At 38.0% G+C, this 21649-nt stretch overlaps 1 protein-coding gene, 1 long non-coding RNA gene and 1 other non-coding gene across 3 annotated transcripts in view; 1 reads left to right on the forward strand and 2 right to left on the reverse strand.

The window, feature by feature from the left end:
• PRSS12 (serine protease 12) overlaps nucleotides 1–18927 on the forward strand; it is a 75070-nt gene extending 56143 nt beyond the window's left edge. The window contains exons 10-13 of the mRNA XM_021938747.2: nucleotides 2968–3046; nucleotides 3763–3885; nucleotides 15805–16085; nucleotides 16652–18927. Of these exons, the coding sequence (XP_021794439.1) occupies nucleotides 2968–3046; nucleotides 3763–3885; nucleotides 15805–16085; nucleotides 16652–16959 (791 nt within the window). The 3' untranslated portion in view covers nucleotides 16960–18927. The remainder of the gene's footprint in view (nucleotides 1–2967; nucleotides 3047–3762; nucleotides 3886–15804; nucleotides 16086–16651) is intronic.
• A 216-nt stretch (nucleotides 18928–19143) lies between these two features.
• On the reverse strand, nucleotides 19144–20270 carry LOC108586075. The gene is made up of 3 exons (XR_001902780.3): nucleotides 19837–20270; nucleotides 19537–19579; nucleotides 19144–19339 (listed from the first exon to the last, which is right to left on the reverse strand). It is a non-coding gene; the product is annotated as an uncharacterized LOC108586075 (long non-coding RNA).
• Nucleotides 19653–19783, reverse strand: LOC116274337. The gene has a single exon (XR_004182963.1). It is a non-coding gene; the product is annotated as a small nucleolar RNA SNORA24 (small nucleolar RNA).
• Nucleotides 20271–21649: the final 1379 nt, after the last annotated feature.

Below are 21649 nucleotides of genomic sequence, written 5' to 3' on the forward strand. Positions count from 1 at the left end.
TGTAATAAAGCTCTCATGCTTGTTGCTATCTTTGAAGATCCAGAATTGATATTGACTTCATAAAAAGGAAAGTACTGAAAATATAGAAATGAATTAAAGGCATTTCTAAAGTCTTACTAATATTTTAAACAAGGATATTTAAAAATGAATTTCGAAAAGAAAATGATCTTTTGTATGTTTTATTCTCTGAAATTTAAAAATTTAAGGAAAATGATAAGTAATCCTTTCGTATGATACAGTAATGTTTCATAGTTTAAGTGAATAGAGTTCTTGTAAGCTCTGTGTACATTTATTATTTATCTATTTATTTATTTTGAGACGGAGTCTTGCTTTGTCACTGAGGCTTGAGTGCAGTGGCACAACTCGGCTTACTGCAACCTTCACCTCCCGGGTTCAAGTGATTCTCCTGCCTCAGCCTCCCAAGTAACTAGGATTACAGGCGCCTGCCACCATGCCCGGCTAATTTTTGTATTTTTAGTAGAGACAGGGGTTTTACTGTGTTGTCTAGGCTGGTGTTGAACTCCTGACCTCAGGTGATCCGCCCACCTGGGTCTCCTGAACTGCTAGGATTACAGGTGTGAGCCACCGCGCCCGGCCTATTTAATTTTTATGAAACATTCTTTAAATGACTGAGAGAATGAGCTATTTTGGAGAAATTTGTGGTACATTTTATGAAAAGAACAGTCACCTCTTTATCTGGATTGAAAGTTTATAGTTCTGATACTCTGGATTTTGTTAAAATCAGGTGCACCTATATTTGAGCATTCTCTTTTTCTAACACCTTTTGATAGCTGCCAAAGACAATGCAACAAATGAATTGGATGTCGTTAATATGATTCTTTGCTGTCTGAGGGGCTTCTGATTGTGAAAAGAACACTTACAATCCTTTGCACTTTATTTTCTATTCATATATATATTAAATATATTTTTATTTATGAATGTGTATATATATGTGTGTGTATATATGTGTGTGTATATATGTGTGTGTGTGTATAGATCTATGTATATATGCAAATGACTTGGCCAGCCCTTTCCCCCTGAATTCTGATTATAACTTAATTTACTAAATTCCCTTTAATAATTTTAATTACCATTACAAATGGGACATAACTGATTCTTTGAATTATGTGAAATTCTGTAAGTAGTTGAAAAACATTAAAAAATCATTATTTATATGTTCGTTTTTAATGCCTTCCTAGAATTATAGCAATAATCTTTTTGATACCTTTCCATGGTTATGGCAATGCTACCATATTTCAAGTAAAAAGATTTCATCTTAGCCTAGCTAGATTACAGAATCTGGCATGTTAACTAGTTGATTTTATGTTGATACTCAGCACCTGGTGACATCTATAAGGTGATTCAAACTGAAGCCATTAGTTATTGGTTATCTGATGGTCTCCTTTTAAAAATGAACTTCGTTTTTCTTGTAAAATTTTTAAATAATAGTGTATGACTTTAAATAGAGTTTACTTTCTTGCAGTCTGGTTCTTTGCCCCAGAATGATGTAAACTTAAAATTTTGCTTGTTTTAAGTATTACATCATTCCTTTCCTTGGCATCACATACATTGACCCAACTTGGAGCATTATTGGAAACTTATGTTTTTTCTAATATCTTACAATTTGCAGTGTCATCTAGAGGACTCATATTCTAAGAGATGAAGGTTAAAGTTTGACAGCATACCTCTGAGATCATTTGGCAAATTAATCATCTTGGTACACACTGTTGAACCTCTTTCTCCATCAAGAAATAACTATTGCTGATTCCCTATTGGGCTCCCTTCTACCTGGTTATTATGGGAGACCATTAGGGTTGATTAGGTCTTCCTGTTCTTGGCACAATTCCCACCATCCTCCCCTTAGATAGAAAAACTACATATCTGTACTTTATACACATATATTTAACCAAAGAAACAAACTACCTCTATATAAATTCTCCTATTTTCTCAAATATTTTAAAAATTAGTCATGCCTGTTATATTTGCCTTTCTTTCACATACCAGCTTTTCACATATTTTTAATTTAATTCTTTTTTTTTTGTATGTTCTTGACAGAAGTCTGTTACCTTGGGAGGTTTGCCTGTATAGCCTTAACCATAGTTTACCACTTAAATTGGCTTAGCAAACCATTTCCGTATGTTGACATGCTAAGTAAACATAAATTCACATCAGAATTCTAGCCTGGGAATGTGCTTTGCTCTTCTGAGTTACTTTTTTTTTTTTTTTTTTTTTTTTTTTTTTTTTTTTTTTGAGACGGAGTCTTGCTCTGCCGCCCAGGCTGGAGTGCAGTGGCCGGATCTCAGCTCACTGCAAGCTCCGCCTCCCGGGTTTACGCCATTCTCCTGCCTCAGCCTCCCGAGTAGCTGGGACTACAGGCGCCCGCCACCTCGCCCGGCTAGTTTTTTTGTATTTTTTAGTAGAGACGGGGTTTCACCGTGTTAGCCAGGATGGTCTCGATCTCCTGACCTTGTGATCTGCCCGTCTCGGCCTCCCAAAGTGTTGGGATTACAGGCTTGAGCCACCACGCCCAGCCCTGAGTTACATTTTTATATGTGACTTAGAACAGTGTTGTGTGTGGAAAGTAAGTAATTTAGGCCATTACTGCCTTTGCAGTTCTCTTATTTTGTTTAATGTTCCATACATTTTGTTCCATACTTTATACAAAATAGCAGCAGCAGGAGATATAGGTACCTACCAGGATGAAGTACTGGACAGAGTCAAACCAGTCAGCAGCCCATGAACCCGTCAGAGGTGAAGAATGGGAAACCTCATAATGTTTCTTGTCTACTTGCAAATTATTGCCATTTAATCAAATGAGAAAACTATTTTTGTTACAAGAAAAATTTTAATTTGCAGAGAAAAGGCATTTTGACGTAGAGGAGGAAGCATCAGTGGAGTATGTCAGTTATCGTCTTACCCCTCCATCAGCAATGTGATAGCTTAATTAATGACCTATTTCTGCTTCAGAGTCCCTCTCATCTGTTTGTGGCTTGAGATTACTGCACCGTCGGCAGAAGCGGATCATTGGCGGGAAAAATTCTTTAAGGTAAAAGTTCCTTCAAAAGATACTTTTTATATTACAGAATTATATACATAGAGGGTTACAAACTGGGGATGTTCTGTTATATAAGAGACTTGTGCTCATTTTATTTTCTAAACTAAATTCAGATTTCACTGATAATTTCACTGTCCTTTGACCTATGTTTACTTTGTATAGACCATGTTCTTATATCACCAGCCTGATTTAAGAGATTAGATGTGTTGCTGAAAAGTTACATGGCACAAACAAAATAATTTAACAGGGGACCTGGAAGTGTGTTTAACTACAAAGAGTCATTTAATTTAGAATGTATTTGTTTCAGACTTGACTCAGTTTAATCTAAGTTTTTTGTTTGTAGAATTTACTAATGGAAAACTTTATTAAATAGTTCTTCAGACTGCATAGGTGAGGTAGAGTGAGGAGAGAAATTACACTTTAAGTCATGAACTATAAGGAAGACAACTTGTTTCTAAGAGTGTCAGGTAGGTGGGATCTATACAAATGCCTATAAGCAAATCTTCAGAGTTGCTGATGCCAGGCCTGCTCAGAGCTGTGGGGTCTCCTTCTCAAAGTAGGAAGGGATTGTATCCTGGAGTCCCTTTTGCTTTCCTTTTCCCCCGCCTGCAAGGCGTTAAAGTTATTAAAGTCATTGCTTTAACCAGTGCTTTCCTTTGCTTTTTTGCCTTTTACTGACGTTGATGTGTAGCTCATTTTCTTCTTAGGGGTGGTTGGCCTTGGCAGGTTTCCCTCCGGCTGAAGTCATCCCATGGAGATGGCAGGCTCCTCTGCGGGGCTACGCTCCTGAGTAGCTGCTGGGTCCTCACAGCAGCACATTGTTTCAAGAGGTATGTGTCCACCTTCCCAAACAACCCAGTGTAGCTTCTATTCATCAGTTATTCCAATCCCCTCATGCTCTACAGCACTCAAGGTGTCAGAGCCAGGCTATGAGCCTTCTCTGCTTGTGCCAGCAGCCCTGTGGAATGAGGGAGTGATACAAGGAGCAAAGAGAGCACTTAGAAAGCCACTTGCTACCCTGGTGTTACAGCAAATTCCGGATTTAGGGAGAATAGAAGAAGAGGGGTTTTGGGAGAGGAGGCAGCAATGTCAGTGCTCCCCCCAAGAACGTATCTGAGGCTGAAATTATATCTTTGTAGAGGTAGAAGAGACCTTAGATTACTTAGTTATAAATGATAAGGAGTAGGGAATGCAGTTGTAGTGTTTTTGATCCTTTGAGTCTTGGTGTCTTGTACCTTTGAGAAAGGTTGCATCTGTTTCATTCTTGGTTTCCTATAGTTTAGTCCTGATTATTTCATCTTGTCCCAAACATTTTATCAGTCCTTTCTGAAGTCTTCCCAGTTCAGAGGAGAGGTCACGCAGAGTCACCAGAGTCACAGAGCTCATGGTGGCAGATCCTGCAGTAGAACCGGCTCTCCTTTCTCTTTGTTAAGTGCTGTTTTGTGGGCCTTGGTTAATGGCCCTGTCCTCAGCATTAATTTTGGTATTTAAATATGTATACCAATGCTTGTCAAAATATTGATAATTATTAAAGCAATGTGTTGAGTTTCATTGTATTATTTTAATTTTGTGTTTTGAACATTGTCACAATGAAGTTTTAAAAAAAAATGTGTACCATATTGTTGAAACATTTTTGCAAGCAGAAATTTTTCTATTTTTTCTTATGTGATATCATATGGTACATACCTTTGCTTCATTATGTACTTGTAATCCATCCATGCAGATTTGTTCATTCACTTTAACTGCTGTATGAATTTTAACTGCTATTGAAAGCCTGAACCAGTTTATTTATTCCCCTGTTGCTGTGTAGTTAGCTGCTTTCCATTCTTTCACTGAGAGAAAACAATGTTGCAATAAACAACCAGATACCAGTCTCACTGGGTGTGTGCACATAGGGACATTTTTCTGGGTCCTAGAATATGGATTCCCATCAATTTGTCAAGCCCTACCAATTTATCCTTTGAAGAAGTTGTGTCAGTTTATAACCCAGCAATGTGTAAGTTCCTGTTTCCTCATGACTCTAGCTAAACTTGACTATCAAAATTTTAAATTTTTTGCCAATCACAAAGTTTTAGGGTTTCTTTTTAATTGTATTTCCCTGACCAATGTCTTCCTCTTTCATGAATTCTTTGTTCATATACTTCACCTGTTTTTGTATTGGGCTATTTGTCTATTTGTAATTGATTTTTTAAATTTTTGAATATGTTTTGTGTGCTAAGTCTTTGTCGTTAGGTGTTACAAGTACTTTTTCCTAGTCTGGACCATGTCCTTTTACTTGTTTATGGTCTTTTTCTTACAAAACTATCTTAATATATTTAAAAGTGTCATAATTTTCTTAAAAGTTTTACAAAAGCTTTGTATTTCTTATTTAAAAAATCTTTGCTTTGCCCTTATTCTCTTTTTTTTCCCTAAAACCCTTTATAGTTTTGCTTTTAATATTTAGAATTTTAATTTTTCCAGTTTATTTTTGTTTATAGTATATGGTATGAAGAAAGGACCTAACCTTATACTTTTCTTTATGGATAGTTTTCCTAGCATTTTTAATTAAATATTCTAGTCTTTATCCACTGATTATGCTGTCTGCCATATGCCAAATTCTCATATATCCTTGTTCCTAGGATCTCTATTTTCTTCCATTTTTGTATTTCAGTAAATATTTGTGCAGTAATCTTCCACATTCAAGGTGCTACAGAGAATGTGTATTTTATTTATTATTATTATTATTATTTTTTTTTTTTTTTTGAGACGGAGTCTCACTTTGTTGCCCCAGCTGGAGTGTAGTGGCACGATCGTGGCTTACTGCAACCTCCACCCCCCAGGTTTAAGTGATTCTTCTGCCTTAGCCTCTTGAGTAGCTAGGATTACAGGTGTGTGTCATCATGCCCAGCTAATTTTTGTATTTTTAATAGAGACGGGGTTTCACCATATTGGCCAGGCTGGTCTTGTACTCCTGACCTCAAGTGATCTGCCCGCCTTGCCTTCCCAGCCTCACCAAACCTGTATTTTACATACCAGTGGCCATTTGGGTATATAATTGAGCTTCAGAGTCCACCTGTTTACTAGTGGATTTAACACATTCCTGTGTTACCTGAGTGGCATAAACAATAAAAATCATATTAATTCATTCACTTAACAAATAATTATCGAGCACTTACTATTCTCAGGTACATGCTATGTACTAGAGATACAGTGGCGAACAAGTCAGATAGAATCCTTCCTGTTACAGAGTTTACTATGTAGTTATAGGAGCAGAGAGGAAGGAGATGTTGACTTTGCTGATACAACCAGAAAAAGTTAAGGCACCATTTTTAAAGTGAGATATTTTTACCACAACGTTAGATCCATTTAGCTTGTTAATATTCCAGGTTCCTGAGCCCCTGCTCTAAATCTGCTGAATCTTTGGAGATGAGACCTAGGAGTTGCTTAGGTTAAGACCCACTTGCTTAAAGGAGAGATAGTTGAAGAATGATGATGGGGAAGAATAAGTGGAATTACCAGACAATTATCTTTGTCGTGTTCAACATATTCATTGCTAAACTGATAAAAAAACAATGATGGTAAATTGATTACATTTTTGGGTGCCAGAAGAAGGGGAGGGACAAGTAATATGTTGGAAGGTAGGATCATGATGGCAAAATATCTCTTTTTTTTCATATATGGGAAGACCAAATTTTTAAAATGTCTTCTAAAAAAAAAAAAAGCCAGAATACATGTGTGGAACGTGCAGGTTTGTTCCACAGGTATACGCGTGTCATCGTGGTTTGCTGCACTTATTGACTGGTCCTCTAAGTTTCCTCTCCTCACCTGGCAAAATATCTTGATAGGCTGATTCTAACAAGCAATATGGAATAAGGATGAAATAAAATGCTGCCTTTAGTTCCAGGAAATTTGGCTGAAATACAGCATAAGTGAAAAACTCACTGGTTTTAGTGTCCTGCAACTTAAATAAGACTCAGCAATACAATATGGTTGCCCATGAAATTAATTCAGTCTTGGGTAGCACTGACGAACGGTGTCCAGACAAAGCAGTGAAGAACCTTGCTATTCTTTCTGTGCTCAAGTGACTGTCAGGGAGAAAAGCACTGTCTCCATCAAACAGAGAGAACTGTGCTCAGTTCTGCATGCCACATGATGAGAAAAGGACACGGTGCTCTAAGAAGGGCAAGCAGAAAGGAAAGATTGTGTGGGACTGGATTAGGTTTGTTGCCTTTTGCTTCAGATACCACAAATGTTAAAGGGAGATAAGATAATTTTTGTTTTAACACAAAGAAAGAGTTTTCTGTTGTTTATTTTGTATTTCTTTGACACTAGGACAGTTCAAAGATGGAATGGGCTATGTGTGGGAGGAAAAGTGAGTTCTATTATGGAGTCTGTTTAAGCAGAGAGGTTGGGTTCATGTGTAGGTAGAGGCTGGTGGTAGATAAGATGTAATGTTTAGAGTACTGTGGTGAGAAAGCAAAAGCTATGTTTGAAGGGTAACAATTACTACCTAGAATACAGGATCTGGGGTTTGTTAGTGAACTTAGAAGAGAGAGACAAGAATAGCCTGGGATGTCAGGTTTATGAATTTCTCTTTCATTTACTAGGCAGTGGGAAACCACTAAAGTTTTGAGCCTTGAAAGATGATCAAGGAAGAGTTTTAGGAGATGAGTCATTTGGAGATTTATGTCATATATCTGAGGGGGTAAGGCAAAGTTATTAATCTAGGGAGGCATCTGTGAATGAGCTTGACATTATGTTAAAAAATCTTTGTATATGTTTGTACTTATATGCCTTTTTCTGGCAAATTGGTCTGTGTTACCAAATGATTTAAGCAGGAACTGGAGGGACTGTGAGGAAGGGACCTAATTTTATACTTTTATACTGGAGGGAGACCAGTTGTAAGATTATCGTAATAATAGAAATAGGCAAAAAGGAAAGGAGGGAGTGAAGGTAGAGAGGCTGTTAGAAATCAGTAGAGCCTGGTACAATGCAACAGAAGGAGGCTTGGATCTGGCCACCAAGACCAGGGTTACAATTCTAGCTCTTCCAATTGTTAATTGTTTAACTTTGCGGAAATTATTTAACCTTGTGGAGTCTCAGGTTACTTCATTTTACATCTGTAAAATGAAGATAGTAATGTTCTACAGTGAGAAACAAATGATCTGCAAAGTATTTGAAAGAATTTTTTAAATTGTAAAATTCAAAACAAACATTGGCTATTTTTATGTTGGAGTTTAAAGGCAAGAATTGAAGATTGTATTAGTGAAACTAGGGAACTGAGGATGATTTTATTTCACTTACTAATGGAGAAGAATAAGGTATAAAACTGCAAAGAACTTGAAGACGCCTATTTTGGGGCTTTGAATTTAAGCAAAATAATCTATTATCTTCCTGTTATTCAAGATTTCTTGTCTTTCAAATTTCAGCCAAAAGTTACAGTCATAGGAGTTCAAGGCTTAAAGTATTAAAGTAGGAAGATTGCTCAAAAGTTGCACTTGAGGTTACAAACTTTAACTTTTGGGTTCCCTGGACGGGCTCTTTTTTGTGGTGGTTGTTGTTATTGTTGGATTTATTTGTTTACGTGTCATTATTTCTCCTTTGGCCTGCTCTGTCTAGATTATTGCTGAAAGTCAATAATCGTCTCATTTGTGTTTATACACCAAGTGTCTAGTGTATGACTTGGCACATAGTAGATACTCTAAATGATTATTGCATGATGAAAGTGGTGGCTCAGTTGCCAGATAGTGACTATATTTAAGAATGTTGGATTGTTTAGAGGATGGTGATATTTTTAAACCTAGATCAACAGATAATTCCTTCCATATGTCATTTGGAATTTCTTCTCATTATTTGCACAGTTTAAGATAAAAATAGTTGATTAAAGAGCAGAGGAGCAGATTATGATATGCAGCATTTTGATACGCTTTGGCTATAATACAAGATTCTTTTAATGTGAGTAGGGAAAAAACTGCTTTGCAAATGTGTTATATATCCTTCTGACTTGGTCTTTAACCTTTGCCGGATTTCATAGACTTCCTGTTTGAAGCGCCTAAGGAGGCTACAGCTCACATTTTTATTGAAGTAAGTTCATTAAAAGGCACACAGCTAGTTACTAGTGATTAGAACAAGCTCCAAATTTTGTTTTCCAGGATTTAGGGATTTTGCTTAAAACAAATCCTCCTTTCATCATCAGAAACACTGAAATTTGCAAAATAGAGACTGTAATATAGAAGCAATGTAGTAGGGCTCTGAGGTTCTTGTCCTTTTAGATGCCAGGTGAAAGATACCTTAGTTTAATATAAGGCCTATGGGTAGGGAAACTGGATTTCATATTTTGAAATTAGCTTCCCCTCACCCCCTTTTGACATTTCCATTGCTTTATCAACTCCTGGTCTTCTGTACACCTAAAGATTTCTTGTTCATCAGAGCTTCCTTGGTACCGAATTATTGCAGTGATATAGGCTAGTGTGGACAATAAGGCATAGATTGTTATTACCACTTGTGTTATTTTATTACACAGGATGAGAACTTTTTATGTTTATTTGCTTGCCTTCATAGCATAATCACTCTTGTATATAATCTTTTTATCAGAAGAATCTAGGAATGATGGCCTGATGAGGATGAGATCAAAATGCCATAATTCCACTCTGCCACATTAATGCCATAATGCCAGCAGCCTCAGTTACACTCATTTCATATGGAGTAGTCTCTTTAAGGGTACTTTATTTGAAGGCTGGCAAAGTTTTCGTAACTCAATTCTTATTCCCTCACGGCTTTCACACATTTCCATGCCAGTGTAACAAGTGCACCTGAAGTAGTTGGTAAATCACCATTTAAAGGCTTTCTATCTCATTTTTCACAGTTTCGTTAATGTTAATGCAATACACATGGAACGCAGTATCCCGTTGGCAATTTGAAGTGGAAACTTCAATAAATTAAGTTCTTTTGTAGCTGGCTTGTGAATCTTACATAATATAAATTGCTAATTTTTGCTTTCTATTCTAGATTGTAACTACAAGTACCATGAAATGACCTTGTGTGTCTATTGTGGTGCAGCAATATAACTATGGCAAAAGTTCCTGAATATTAATTTATTTTAATTGCTTATTCTGATAACAAACATGATTTTGCAGGAATAAATGTACCTGAAACAAAGGCTTTCTTATTTCTGTGATTTTACTCCAAAGTGGATTTGTTCAAGAATATAACTTTACCTGACTTTATCTCATTGACTTTTTGCCTACAAATGCAATAGTAGCTGGAAATTGTTAGAAATGACTAGATATTTCTAATTAGAGAGATGGCCACAGAGGTAATGGGACTTACTTTTTAAGAACACAGTGTGTCAGGTGCCTAATGTTGTTTCATCATGACATAGTATATGGTAGAACAGAGCTCTTAGGAACATAGTCTTTGGTAATACACATATCACCAATCATGCTAAAACTATTTCTGTAGTACACATAGTATTTGTGTATGTGCAAGGGCTAATGCAAGATTCTGCTGAGGTTTACTTCTCTGTAAGCAATTGGAACCATTTACACAAACAACTTTAGTCAACTCCTTTTTGAGTTTCATCCAGAGAGGGGAAAACAGATTTTAGTAGTAGCAGATGTGCATGGCCTGATGTAAAATATTGTTTTCCTGTAGAGACGAATCCATGTAGAGAACAAACACAAAGAATATGACCCTGCAACCTGAATTAATTCTACTTTTAATTCTAGTGATTTGTTGTTGTTTACTTTAGCCTCAGTCTCAGAGACACTTGGACATTGGATTTTAATAAACTGCTGTGTCTCAGATCCTCTCTTGCTCAAACTTGTCTGGGAATTTCATCCAATTTTTATTTGAGGGGGAGTTGAAGGCATTTCAGCAAAGCAAACAACTGAATGATGTGTCAGCCAAAACCTGAAATGTTTGTTTTAGGAGCATTTTTGGATAAAATAAAGTCTATCAAAATAACAAAAGCTCAACTAGAAAATCCTTAAAATACATTGCAAAAGAGGATTGCTTTATATGTTGTCTTGAGAAGCCTAGAACCATAATAGATACTTCTGAAGTCCACACACATATTGAGTACTTCAGCTAAAGTGTTATCCCTAAAGCATATAATCATACCTACTAGGAGAGGTGACACTAGAAGACAAAAATTTAGTTGGAAAACTATTCCAATCTTATGTCAGATGCTCTTCAAATTCTAAGCACAAAGTATATTCTAAGAATAATTGGAGTTAAAGGAGTGTGAGACTCCATGCTTAGGTTTAGCTGGTACATGTCCCTAAATTAGGACAACTTTAAAAGTATAGGTACTGGCAGGGTGCAGTACCTATAATCTCAGCACTTCGGGAGGCCAAGGCAAGCAGATCGCTTGAGCCCAGGAGTTTGAGGCCAAGCTAGGTAACATAGTGAGACCCTATCTCTACAAAAAATAATTTTTGAAAATTAGTTGAGCATGGTGGCATGCACTTGTGGTCCCAGCTGCTTGAGTGGCTGAGGCAGGAGGATGGCTTGAGCCTAGGAGATCAAGGCTCGCAGTGAGCCATGATCGCACCACTGCACTCCAGCCTGGGCAACAGAGTGAACCCTTGTCTCAAAAAAGAAAATAAAAAAACGTGTGTGTATTCCATATATACATATGAACTAACAAAGAACTTCATTTTGACAAGAATGGTGCTGTTTGCCTTTTTTGTTAGGTAAATATTTTTATTCTCAGTTTAATATTAACTGCTGATTGGTGAGCATACAAATTCTGGTGTTTACCTGCCAAAATCTACTTGATCCAAGAACACAGTGTATGTATGGAACATGTATGCTGTTTGCATTTTGGTATTTATTAGTAATCTCTTAGGATGCTTACTTCAGTGAAATTCTGGGCATGTATGGGCAGGAGTTATGCCCACACTTTTGAGTCTTTGGTTCAGTGGTTCCCAAGTCTGACTGTATCTGAACCACCTATGATCCTACACCAGCTGTATTAATTTATATTCTCAGAGATTGTATGGCTTGGGCATTTATATTTTTTAAAGTGGTATAAGTGATTCTGATGAACAGCCAGCATTAACAAGAACATTGGATTTTCATGGAGATTTTTATATGAAATAGAAACTTTTTTTGATAGTTTTGTTATAATATGGTAATTGGTAAGATCTCTTTTTAATTTCAGTAAGTTAGGGATGAGAGTGTATGTATGAGGACATGAATGTCTTTCAAAATAACTCATTCAATATACATTTCTCTGTGCCAAGCACTTTGCTGGGTGCTAAGGATACAGTAGTGATCATGACATGGTCCTTGCCCTTGAGGAGCCTTTAATTAAGTCCTAGAAACTGTTACATGTGCATTGAGAGTGTTCAAAAGGATTGGCTAGCTTTCAGGAGAACAGAGGATTAGGAGGAGCCTCCTAGGAGATCTCTGACTTGAACAGGACAAAACCAGTTTTTGCCATATTAGGATAGAGGGGATGAGGGAAACAACATTGCACATAGTTTGGATAATGACAGGTTTGTAAGACAACTCTTCAAACAGTTTAAATGACAGGAGCACAGGGGCCAGACTGGTGTCAGAGAGGGGACCAAGGACCAGTTCTTAGATGGATTTGTGTATCATTTAAGGAATTTGAATTTCACATAGATTGGGGATCCCCTGAAGGGTACTCAGAAGCAGTTATATTATCAGGCAGAAACATCACTCTGGTGGCAGCATGAGGGATGGGTTGAAAAAGTTAAAACTTGAAGCAGCAAGGCCATTCAAGCGACTATTGCAATAGTCTTGGCATGAAATGACATACTAAGGCAAGATTGCCCAGGGCTTTTAACACTGATATTATTTTAAAAATAAATTGCCCGTGGTAGTAATGTCCTGTTTCTTTGCTTACTGGTTGAAGACTCAATTTTTATAGATATTGCGGAATAGATTTAAACAGCCAGTTTAGCTGCAAAGATTATTTTAGCCAAGCATCACAGCTGTTTCTTACAGAATGGAAAATATTGTTGCAATAAGACTTAAAACAGAGTGAATTCCTGTCTCAAAGAAAAAAAAAAAAAGATAAAAAAGATAAAAACTCAAACAGGTCAAATTATTTTAAATAATATATTTAACCTAGTATATCTCAAATATTATCATTGCAAAACGTAACTAATAGAAAAATTGAGATATTTAATATTCTTATTATCTATAGGGACAATATTTTAGTATTTTTTCATACTAAGTATTCAAAATTCTGTGTATTTTGTACTTTCAGCATATCTTAATTCGGACTAACCATATTTCAAGTGCTGCAATAACCACAGTTAGCTAGTGGCTACCATATCGGACACTACAGCTCTAGATAATTTCTTAAATTCCATTAAAAAGATAAATACAACATTTCAGCAGTACTTTCAAGGGTGTATTTACAATAATTCTTGTGGGAAAAGTGTTACATCACTTGGGGTTTTACTTTAAATACGTATACTGTTAATAAAATTTACTGAATATACTAGCGATATTATTAGCACACAGAAAGTAGAAGTGAGAATAAGTACTTGATTACTCTCCATACCTATTACTTTTTACAGTTTCAGTATGTGAAATAATCCTAAATTTTACTTAAATTTTCAAGGAAGCTATAAGAGCACATACTTTAGGCACAATATATTAAAAAGCCTCTGAACTTTAAAGATACGTGATGATTTAAGATTGAGTCTCAAATCACAAACTATTAATATTAAAGATCAATAGTAGGTGGCTGTATAAGCCAAATCATCTTTATTGCACTGTTTAACAGTTTTTGAGCACTGACAGTTAATTATATATATAACATGGTCAGAGCCCTACTTAAGGATATTAGAATATTGAGGCATCTCATAACCTCCAGTAATTTTATAGAAGTGGGAAGTTTTATTTTAAATAGACACTAGAAAATGCCAAGCTTCTGAATACCAACTCTTCTAAGTTCACATTCAAGTACAGGTCTTGTAAACAATAAAAGACCCAAGTTTTGGTTAAAAAAAAAAAATTAAGGTGACAGTTGTTATATGCGTGCTTTTCCCCTTTAACAGTTAGATGCCAGCACAAAATAGGTAGAGTTGATGAAACAAGGGCTGGAGTTTTGGCAGGTAAAAGACAAGCAGGGTAGTTTTGCAAGAGTGATTGTTGTAATGGGCAGACGGTGGAATCCAAGCCAGATAATAAAGGAAGTCATAAAAGATTGAAATGAAAAAATAGTGGGGCCAAAGGATAGAAGTCCAATGGGTTTGAAGGATTTTATCGCTGTAAAAACGGAAGGCAGAAATATGGTATGCGTGAAATCAAGATTTCAGAGGTGTGTGGTTATCTGGTGAATACAAAGTCTAGGTCTTACATTGTAAGTGGATGGCTGAGATGAGGTGGAGAATACACTCATTGCAGATGACTAAGTCAAGGAACTACAAAGGAAAAGTTATTGGAAATTAAGTCTTATAAGAATATTCTAAGTAGTGGGATGCAATGAGCATGGTGCTCTAGTCTTCCGTGAAAAAGAGGTAGTAACTAGGAGATGGGTTGATGGGTTGTGTCATACATTCTAGGTCAGAGGTTCTCAAATGGGGGCAGTTTGCTTAACAGGGAACATGTGACTATGTCTGGAGACAGTTTTGGTAATCACAACTGGGGATGGAGGGTATGTGTACCATGTACCAGTGGCATCTAGTGAATAGGGGCCAGGGATGCTTTTAAACACACTATAACGCACAGGACAGCCCTCACAACAGAGAATTACCTGGTCCAAAATGTTAATAGGTTTTGAGGTTGAGAAACCCTGCTTTAGGTGGGTTCAGTATCAGAATTAAAGTATGATGGTTGAAAAATGGACTGAGAACTATCCATCTGATAAATATTGTTTCTATTTTAATGGAATATGGAAAAAAGTATATATTAACAATACACATTCACTAATTTAAATCAACCATTTTTTGCATTCCTAAAGGCACAACGCTATTCTAGGTGTTTTAATCAGTGAACACAACAAAGATACCTCTGACCTGGAATAGCTTTGACTCAAGCAGGGAGGAGAATAAATGCAATAAATAGTAAACTAGATAGTTTTGTTAGAAAGTGATGCTTAAAAAAGAGGAAAAGTCGAGCAGATGAATGACATTGGGAGTGTTCAATGATGGGAGGACAAAGAAAGATGGGTTGCAATTTTAAATATGAGGGTGTCAAAGTAGTCTTCATTGAGGTGACATCTGAATAAAGATTTAAAAGAGAGGAAAGGATAGAATGAATATATGTTGATCTGAAAGTATAGTTTGGGTTTGCATTCACTTTAGAGGGAAGGGAAGGAGTTTACGTCCACCTTGCAGGAGTGAAGTGGTCTGTACTAAGTACTTTGATGGACACAAAGTTAGTTTCTGCCCTCACAGAACTTCATGACAAACTAACAATCTTGGAAATAACAGAGCAACAAAAATGGCAAACACAGGACAATAATTTTGACCTATTCCACTTTTGATCCCTTTCATTCGGGAAATGACAGGTTAATGATTAGTCTTTATTTTCCACTCATCCTCCACATTTGCTCCTTCTTGGAGAACAGATTACACAGTGAAATGAAGACAAGAGGTTATGACAATGGGTTCACAGTAGAGGATCAGGAATGGTGGGTCAGATAAATGGAAAGAAAGGTTGAATTTACAAAAGGGGCTGATGATTTGGAAGAAAGGCTTGTATCTTCATTAGTCTTCCTTCTTGACAATCAGTAATTTTCAGTATCTGAAGCAAATGTCTCATTAGTACTCTCTGCCTCTCAGGTATGGCAACAGCACTAGGAACTATGCTGTTAGGGTTGGCGATTACCATACTCTGGTACCAGAGGAGTTTGAGGAAGAAATTGGAGTTCAACAGATTGTGATTCATCGAGAGTATCGACCCGACAGCAGTGATTATGACATAGCCCTGGTTAGATTACAAGGACCAGAAGAGCAGTGTGCCAGATTCAGCAGCCACGTTTTGCCAGCCTGTTTACCATTCTGGAGAGAGAGGCCACAGAAAACAGCATCCAACTGTTACATAACAGGATGGGGTGACACAGGTAAGGCACAATCGAAAAAAAAAAGCAGGGACTTTTCTCTGTCTGGTATTATCCACATATTTGGGTGTGCAATGGGCAGTAAGATCTTAAATGGGTTCACTTATTTGGAGAAATTTTGCTTAGTGTGAAATGCATGCATGTAATCGAGACTTATATTCTGTAGGTATTGTTGGTTCTGAGAACTTTAGCATAAACTGAGAACTCAGTTTAATTCAGTGAAGTAGACATGAATTGATGTGCTAATGTGAAACCAGCATGAATGCATTCTATGCTTTTTGATATACAGAATTCAAATATGAATGCCTACACAAATGTGCTTTCTTTAGGTCACCTTACTCTAAAAATCCATAGATGTTATTCATTATTCCTCAGACAATTCAGTACTGAGAAGTAAATTTGTAAAGGTTAAGATTGTGTCAACATTAAAAATACCAGTCATTGCTCATTTTAAACTATACTAATGCCACAACAGGGATTTTATTTTCATGACTATTACATGCTCGGTAACTGTTAAATGTTGTGATGGTTATCCGGAATGCCACTAATCAGATGTTTGGTCTGAGTAGGACGAGCCTATTCAAGAACACTACAACAAGCAGCCATTCCCTTACTTCCTAAGAGGTTTTGTGAAGAACGTTATAAGGGTCGGTTTACAGGGAGAATGCTCTGTGCTGGAAACCTCCATGAACACAAACGCGTGGACAGCTGCCAGGGAGACAGCGGAGGACCACTCATGTGTGAACGGCCCGGAGAGAGCTGGGCGGTATATGGGGTGACCTCCTGGGGGTATGGCTGTGGAGTCAAGGATTCTCCTGGTGTTTATACCAAAGTCTCAGCCTTTGTACCTTGGATAAAAAGTGTCACCAAACTGTAATTCTTCATGGAAACTTCAAAGCAGCATTTAAACAGATGGAAAACTTTGAATCCCCACTATTAGCACTCAGCAGAGATGACAACAAATGGAGAGATCCACGTTTTTGCTTTGGGTTGTGGTAAAAAATTGTGTACCCCCTGTTGCTTTTGAGAATTTGTGAACATTTTCAGAGACCTCAGTGTAGTGGAAGTGACAATCCTTAAATGAACTTTGTTGTCTATCCTAATTTCACTGGAGTGACTTATTCTAAGCTTAATCTATCCCTATTTCTCAGAATCATTCTATGCTGATTTCACAAAAGATCATTTTTACAACTGAATTGAGAACCCCTTATAAGTTAATCGGTGGTGTCTGAATTCATATTAAATACCCACATTTGACATAAATGCGGTACCCTTTACTACACTCCTAAGAGTGGCATATTTATGCTTAGAGCTTTTCAAAATACTTGACAAGAAATCATCTTCTCTGTAGCCTTTGCCAAGTGAGGAAATCAATGGTTAAGGAATTCCACTACCAACTTTTAGGCCTGAATAGGAGTAGTAAGCCTCAAGGACATTTGCCTGTCACAATAGATTCTCAAAGTGATCTGATATTTGGAAACAAGTATCCTTGTTGAGTACCAAGTGCTTCAGAAACCGTAAGATAAAAATACTTTACCTACAGTGTATACAAACTAGCAAGATTTGAAAGGATTTCTGGTAACAAAATGCCAGTTGGACATACAACCTAGTTTATCCAACACATTTAACATATCTACTATATTTGCTTTTAACAAGCACTTCAGATTTAACTTAGAATTAAATGTTAACTCTTCCTTAGTTAGCATCATAGTCCACGTTCCCCGACCATGATGTAAGAGTGCCACCTACTGACACTTCCCTGTAACTGACTTATACCTGCAGGTTTCCCCAAGACCAACCTGATACAATTCAATCTTAAAATATGCTAGTCAAAATGCTTTCCTGGCCTATACATTGAAAAGTTCTAATAACTTTTCAATTGTTTTAATGCATACAGCAGTTATAACATATGCCAGGCACCGCATTATGCAGCTTTGAACATCACTGACAAGTTGCAAAAGGCCAGTAGGATCTTTCAGTAGCAGCCCTTGTTTTCAAATAGGGGAAAACAGGCTTGCCTCAAAGTGAGTCGTTGGTGAAACACTGATTCCAAACTCCACAAAAAGGAGTCCCAATGCTGGATTTTTCCCCCATGGTTCTCCCACCTGAAGGACTGGTTTCTCTGTGGCTATTTCTGAGTTAAGGGATAGCTGCTTAACTATGCACCTTTACAGAACATTCTTAGCAGTAATGCTCAAATTTAAAAGGCACACTCAAGATACTTCAATGTCATAGATCCTTCCCCAGGTCCCAAGTTGTATAAATATAGGTAAAAGGTTAGCATGAACTTTCGGATGGTTTTAAGTAATCCTCTTGAATGCCAGTCATTAAAGGACTTTACCCTTCTACATCAAATTACATCCTTTTCACAAATGCCCATTTCTGTAATAACTGGTGCAAATCTAAAGGTGCTTTATAGTTTTACTATTTTGCAGATTTGAAATGCTGCATATAATGCAGAAGAGCATTAAAAACTTTTGTAAAAACTCATGATTTTGATAAACTTTTAAAGCAGCGTTTATATGTAAATAGAGCTACATATGGCACACACACTTGCACAAGGGCTTCAGAAAAACGTGCAATATAGGTGAGAAAAATGTCTATTGAAACTTTCTCACGGGCTGCCCTTATAATTAAACTACAGTGCTGGAGCAAGCAACATCAATGTTTCAAGTAGATCAGGGACCGACAAACCTAAAAGGCAGTAAACAGCCTGCAATTTGCTCAATTCTGAAGAATACATGGTTCATATAACATGCTTTTACTATAACCGTCTTGTGACTTGAAAGATACACGTGTTCTGTGCATATCTGTGTAAATAAAGTACATAATTTTTCACCTTGTATAGCTGCCTTAAATTTTTGTATGGTTTAAAAAGACTGTTCTCTCCCCTGGGGGTAACCTGGTAATTTTTATATTTTACATTTTTCACAAAGGCTGCAATAACCTTAGAACTGTACTCATTCACACTACTTCCACATGAACGCGTAACATTAAACAGGAGGTATTCTGCTATTAACTACTTTTCCGTCTATTAATCACTCAGTCAAGGAACAATGAGTAGCCACATGAATTAAGCATTTTATTTATCAAGGACCACCTTAAATATTACTTTAAAAAATTCAGTCCTATATTCAAAATAGGTATCCTGATAACTTCCAGAACATTATTTGGAACACCGTTTCCCCAACTAAGATAAATCCATTGCCGAATGCTGAACAGACTTTGCCCATTACCACTTCGGATTTCTTGATAGTCTGCAAGAGAAAAAAAAAACCATTATAAAACTCCAAGCTGTGTACTTACCCCACTGTTCTGAGATCTTATCAGCTAATTCAGTTGGTTGGTAACTCTTAAACTACAAAAGCCAGCAAAACGGGCCAGCTTTAGTTTTCCAACGTCCTGGCGCTAAGGCGTTTCAGATTAACTCAGGAATATGAAAAAAAAAATGTACCTTATGTTTCCATCATCCATCGTAATGTGTTCAGCTCAGCTTCCTAGAAACATTTGAACAACGGTTTAGAAAAGTTCGCCCAATAATCCGGCACCCTCCAGGTTTTTAGCAGTGAATAATGTTACTTGTGCAAGTCAGAATCTGATACCAATTAAATGGTGACAGCTTTGCCAATAAACAAGAATATGCTCTTCCATGGCTAGGAAGGGAGACTGCCACAGCTGACAGGTCCCAAAGATACATGGAGATTCACAATCCAGAATTAACCAGCAAGCAAACTGCTACAGGTTATTTACTCACCATCTGGCTCAAACTGACGGTTCTTGGGGTGCTATGGCACAAGAGCGACAGAATAGACTCAAGATGGCCACATGACACCGACAGCGAAACAGGCTTCACCGGAGTCCCCGGGCGCACGGAACCTTTCCCCGAGGGCCCACGGCCCACGCACGCCGCGATTCAGGGTCCAGGGCTGCACGTGGCCGCCCCGCGACCTAATGAGCACTCAAGTCCGCGCATGCTTGTAAACTTACGGGTTTCCAAAGCTGCCCCCCGACCTACCAATATCCTGACTGCGCTGCCTTTTAGGTAAGGCAGTAAGTTTCAGCCCAATTATCATTTTAACGTACGAAAGACAACTAGGTACTTTCACCTAACCCCGACGCTTCCCGAACATGAAAGGCTGAGGCCTTCGGCACACGCTCTCTTATAGAACTGATGACGCTATTCCGGGGGAAGCGCCGCGAGGGGCGGAGCCTATGTTGTTTCACTCTCCGCCCCGCCCAGCCCCGCCTCGGCTCCACCTGTTCCGTCGGCCACCTCCTCCCGGGCTCCTTTACCCTCTTCCCCGCCCTTCGTCCACGTCTGAGCGGGTCACCTGGCTCCGGATCCAGACGCATGCGCACATACGAGAGCCAAAAGGTTCTCGCGATAGCGAAAAATCATGACGCTTACCCGTGTAGGTGACGGAAGCGAGGGGATCTTTTGGTGTTTCCTGTTTAGGATACTTATTTTAGACAATATTAGAAAAAGGGGCCGAACGCTGTGGCTCTCGTCTATGATTCCAGAACTTTGGGAGGCCGAGGCGGGCGGATCACTTGAGGTCAGGGGTTGGAGACCAGCCAGGCCAACATGGCGAAACCCCGTCTCTACTAAAAACACAAAAGTTAGCCGGGTGTGGTGGTGAACGCCTGTAGTCCCGGCTACTCGGAAGGTTGAGGTGGGAGAATCGCTTGAGCCCGGTAGGCGGAGGTTATGGTGAGCTCAGATCGCGCCACTGCATTCCAGCCTGGGCGACAGAGCGAGTTTCCATCTCAAAAAAAATAAAAGAAGGTTAGACCCGATGAGCCTAGGAGACACCCGGTTTCATGAGCATGTGCATGTTTCCCATGTTTCAGTCTGACCCTGACCCACAGTTTGTTGCCCACTTCTGGCCGCCCTTGGACTCTTAATTCCGGAAAGTGGGACGCCTCAGTCTTACCCGCTGTACATTGCCTGGAGGATGCAATGAAATACGGCTACCGCCACTGTAAAGTGGAATTTCCAGCCTTTAGGAATAGTTTTGTTAGACACGTGCTTTTAAAAGAACACTGAATTTCTTTTCTGTTTTCGTTTTCCTCCTGTATGAAACAAACCAGGTGAAGTTTTTACTTAGTGCTGGACCATTTGGAGCAGCACATTGTAGCAATTGCTGTTAAGGAGAAAGGTATCAAGACGGGTGAATAAAGTACAGTGGAGATCTACAAAAACATGAAGTCATTACATACTTTTTGGGGGAAAGATTTAATGAGAGCAATAACTGCCATTCGGTTTGGAATGGACAAGCTTATAGGAGACACAATTTTATTTGAGATAATAGGGCTGCTTCTAAGGCTCACCATATTTCACCTATCTTACTTTGTCTCCTTGTTTCACTCAATTCCACTAATGAACCGAAAAGAACTATTCAGTAACAAGGCTTGCATACTGAATCACAGGAGGGAGTTCCGCCCAGTTACATTTTATTTAAATCTAAATAATTATCTATATTAGTTTGCTAGGACTCTCATAACAAAATACCTCAGACCGGGTGGCGTAAACAACAGAAACTTGTCACAGTTCTGTCGGTTGGAAG

This window comes from Papio anubis, chromosome 3 (genome assembly GCF_008728515.1).
Source record: "Papio anubis isolate 15944 chromosome 3, Panubis1.0, whole genome shotgun sequence".
NCBI classification, from domain to species: Eukaryota; Metazoa; Chordata; class Mammalia; order Primates; family Cercopithecidae; genus Papio; species Papio anubis.